Source organism: Typopeltis vanoorti, chromosome 9 (genome assembly GCF_054136105.1).
Source record: "Typopeltis vanoorti isolate ZY-2024b chromosome 9, IOZ_Tvanoo_1.0, whole genome shotgun sequence".
NCBI lineage: Eukaryota > Metazoa > Arthropoda > Arachnida > Uropygi > Thelyphonidae > Typopeltis > Typopeltis vanoorti.
Genome location: NC_143557.1, coordinates 126,003,746 through 126,008,372, shown reverse-complemented (window position 1 = coordinate 126,008,372; position 4,627 = coordinate 126,003,746). Strand labels below are relative to the sequence as shown.

Below are 4,627 nucleotides of genomic sequence, written 5' to 3'. Positions count from 1 at the left end.
ACTAGAAAAAAAATCCATACCATGGAGGATATTTATTTATTGGGAGTAAAGATTCCATGGCAGGCTGAAGTTAAATATCTTGGAGTGATTCTTGATAGTAAACTCCTATTCAGCAAACATATTAGTTACATTATCTCAAAGACATCCAAAGTCTTAGCACAGCTCTACCCTATGATCAACAGACAAAGTAAACTGGACACACAAACAAAATTAACAATTTACAAGATGGTAATTCGACCGGTGATCACTTACGCATCCCCAGCATAGAGCGACACCTCGAATTCAAACATTCTAAAACTTCAGAGATTACAGAATAAGTGCCTGAGGATGATTCTGGATGCCCCTTGGTTTATAAGAAACACCCAGATCCATAGAGAAGTTAATATCCCGTATATCTCTTCCTTTCTCCTAAATCTAGCTGAGAAGTTCTTTACCAAGACAAGTAACCATCCAAACCCGTTAATCAAGGAAGCCTCGGAATATAATGAATCAGAAATTAACAAATATAAAAGACCAAAGTCCATCTTAATTTCAGCTGAACACAGGTAACTTCACTGCCCTAAATGGGCCAGCATATAGCTCACAAACACTCCATTCAAAGTTCTTCCATTACAAGACAAAGGGGAATATGAAAAGCAATTTTGCTTCACCCATTTAGCCAGAAATGTTAATGTTAAGACCTGATTACTCTGTAGAAGTGTGATATTCAGTAAATCGTATAGGTATATTTATTTAGGAAATTTATTTATGAAATGGTGTGTGTGTATATATATATATATATATATATATATATACAGGGTGTTCGGGATAAATTTGACATATTTATAATTAATTATATTTTTCCGTAAGTTACATGTATTAACACACACTTCTCTTTATTTAAAAGTTTGGACCCTTCTTCATTCATATACAAGATGTCAGAAAGGATGGATAGCTGGAACCCACCTGAATCATGGAAGAGAATAACTTGTATCATGATGATTCGTGCCCGCCATCAAAATAAGGATATTACGTCTGCTGCCCAATGCTCCCTGAATACAGTAAAAACAATCAGGCATGAACTAGAGACTTGCAATGGTGACTACGAGGATGTAGCAAGAAGAAAGATCCCTAGCAGACGATCTGATTGCGTTCGTACAGCAGAATTCCTCGCAAATCTGCAGGAACAGGTGTTGAAGAACCCTGGCATTGGAATTCGGGCTTTGTTCGTGGAGTTGCTAACTGTAGTCAAGCCCTGGATAACAAGGGTAGCCAATGGTAGGCCGTATGTATGGCAGCAGGATTCGGCCCCTTGCCACACCTCTGGGAAAAGTCAAAAATGGTTGTCTGAAAATTTCTACGACTTCACCAGTCCAAATGTTTGGCCTCCAAACTCCCCAGACCTTAATCCCATGGATTATTTTGTATGGGGCGCAGTTGAAAAAGACACCAATCGCACTTCCAGTAATACAAAAGCCCAGTTAATGGATAAAATTAAAACAGTTTTTGCGGCCCTTCCCAGGGAGACTGTAGCATCAGCTTGTTCGAGGTTCCGAAGCAGAATTGAAGCTGTGATCGATGCTAATGGTGGTTATTTTGAGTAAATCTTGTTGATAGTATTGTAATTAACTCTGCCTGTAATGTTTTTTTGTCAATTCATTAAATTTAATAGATACAAAGAAGATTTTCTTTTTCCTTACGAAACTGTCAAATTTATCCTGAACACCCTGTATGTTTTCGAGCAGGATTTGGTCTGGCCCTGCTAAGACAACAGCAGGCCGGATTCGAAATTCAATAAATCTAGGAGCTTTTTTCACAGCAATATAAATTTACATTAAGTGAATCATAATAATGACGCAAATTTTGGGGAACAAGCAAGGAACGTTCATTACAGGATAGACAGGACAGATACCAGTACATTACGAGACAAGTACGAACGTTGGATATGTTCCAAGATGCAGGATAGAACAGAGATCAAAGCAAAATAATCGCGTCGTTGGCGACATACACACTGGATAGTTATTAAAACTTAAGTCGTGTGACATCCTACAAATGGCTCCTACAACGAAAAGAAAAGTTGATGCAGAGTGTCGATTTTTCCAAGAGAAATGGACAAATGACTATTTTTTTGTTGAAGTCAAAGCAAACCTGTGTGCCTAGTTTGTGGCGATGCAAAATGCCAATCTGAAGCGTCATTACAGTTCAAAACATGCTAAATCAATGAATTGGGAGGTCAAATGCGTCTGGATAAAATCAATGCTCTTCAGCGGAGTTTGGAAGCTGCTTTCACTAGACCTCGTTGTGACAGAGACAACGTTATTCAGACGAGTTACGTAGTGAGCGAGCTAATCGCAAAGAAGCTGAGGTTTCATGTAGAGGGAGGGTTTGTGAGTGCTAGTTTGCCTCGGAGAACCATCTCAGATCGGATTACTGACTTAGCACAAGATATTGAAAAAACATTGAAGGATTCTGCAGGAGATTTCCAATTTTTCTCTCTGGCTTGTGATGAGACAATGGACATAACAAATACTGCTCGACTGGCCGTTTTTATTCTTGGGATATCTGCAGAGTTTGACACGCCAGAGGAACTGCTGTCACTGGAAACCATACATGGCACTACAAGAGGTGAGGACTTGTTTGAGAGACTGTTTTATCAATGAAAACACTTGAGCTAACATTTAAAAAGTAAGTGGCCTTACTACAGATGGAGCTCCAGCCATGGTTCGCTTGCAAAAAGGGTTAATTGGATTTGCCAAGAAAGAACTGAATCGTCTCAGTCTTGATCCAAGTGATTTAATTATATATGAAATCACTTGGTGTATGATGCCACTGCATCATACACCAAGAAAGTCTCTGTTCACAGTGGTTGCAGCTCAACAATGTGATGTCAACAGTAGTGTCATGCATAAATTTTGTCAAAAGCAGAGGATTTAATAGCCTCCAGTTTAAGGAGTTACTGAATGATCTTGAGTCTGTGTACGATGATCTTGTTTATCACTATGAAGTGCGGTGGCTGAGTCGCAGGAACATGCTCATGAGGTTTTACGAACTGCGGGATGAAGACAAGCAGCTCATGGAGATGACGGGAAAACCTGTCAAGGAACTCAATGATAGGAAGTGGCTGTGTGATCTAGCGTTCATGGTGGACATTACCAAGTACCTCTCAGAGCTGAACGTCAAGCTGCAGGATCCCAACCAGCTTCTCAGCTCCCTGCTTTCAAACATGAAATCATTTGAAGCTAAATTAAGGTGGTGGAAAGTGAAACTCGAAAGGAATAACACGCTGCATTTCCCCACTCTGGAAGGACAAAAGCCTTCTACCACACTTGAATATGCTGGTGAATGTGCGAAACTAATTGCGGCATTTAATGAAAGATTCAAGGACGTGAAAAGTAAACAAATGGAATCGAACATCTTTGCTATGCCGTTCAATGCGGAATCAACTGATGTGCCAGATAACCTACAACACTAAATCATTCAGTTGCAAAGCGATGTTGAGCTGAAAGCTAGGTACAACAACCTCCCACTGCTTGAGTTGTATAAACATTACATTAGCAATGATAAGCAATTTCCCACTTTGAGGAGACATGCATTGAAATATGAAATATGCATCTGTGTTCGGAACAACTTACTGCTGACATCATTAAAAGAAAGAAACGTGGTTGTGAAGAAAAAATTGAATAAGAACCAGTTGGAAGACTGCACAAATCGATGGTAAGTTTAGGAGAGTGATGAAAAAGCTTATTGGTGTCCATTTCGTTTTGCATCAGTGGACTCTTTTTCGTTAGGAGTTTAGGAATCCAGCTTTTAGTGCCACAACATTGTTCAGTTTATCAAACTGACTGGTTCAAATCCTGTCACGGATATGGATGATTGTGATTGTCTTTAGATGGGAGATGAATTTTATCCTTCTGTGCGTGCGAGACCAGCATTCTGTTTATTGGAGATTAAAAGTGGAATAAAAAAATTAATTAAACAAAAAAAATCTTAGCCTACTCACGGTAGTAATGTGCTACAGCTTACAACCATTGATGGGAGTCACAGAAAAATGTATCACAGTATATTGTTCGTATCAAAATATATTTCTCTGCCACTGTCATGATATAGAAATATACTGTGGTTGGATAACTGACTGCTGGAAAATTTTGATTTGGAGTGAAAAATTACATTACAGACCTTTCAAATTATTTGTTTGGTATGAAAATATCGAGAGAATGTCAAGAAGAGTGTCTGTTAAGTACGATGGTAATGGTTATTTCGTGGAATGATTCTTTTGATTAGGACTGAGACGGCATATCGTGGTATCCTGAAAATGGGCAACAAACGCTATATTAACATTTTGGATACTTTGGTGTTGCCCACGCTGCAGACAGCTGGATATGATCTGCTGAGTATTAGTATGATAATCCATCATACTACAAGGACCTTGATGATATCTGAGGAAATGGTACAAAAAATCAATACGTTGTTTCAGTACAAGAATCGATTGTCGTTTTGATAGGGAAAAAAAAAAAAAAACCAAACACCTGTGATTTTGTATTAGGGTTTAATGTAAAGTCTAGCAAGGTGCGTCATCTGAAATCGCTCCGAACGTGGCTCGATAATGTATCGATCTTTGTGAAATCAAGATTCCGCTGAAACATTGAAA

General features: G+C 38.8%; 1 protein-coding gene across 1 annotated transcript; it reads left to right on the top strand.

Moving 5' to 3' along the window:
- Positions 1-2,863: 2,863 nt before the first annotated feature.
- On the top strand, positions 2,864-3,451 carry LOC150103510 (general transcription factor II-I repeat domain-containing protein 2B-like). Its single transcript, XM_090398492.1, has one exon. It carries the CDS (start codon positions 2,864-2,866, stop codon positions 3,449-3,451), a length of 588 nt encoding a protein of 195 aa, XP_090254618.1.
- Positions 3,452-4,627: the final 1,176 nt, after the last annotated feature.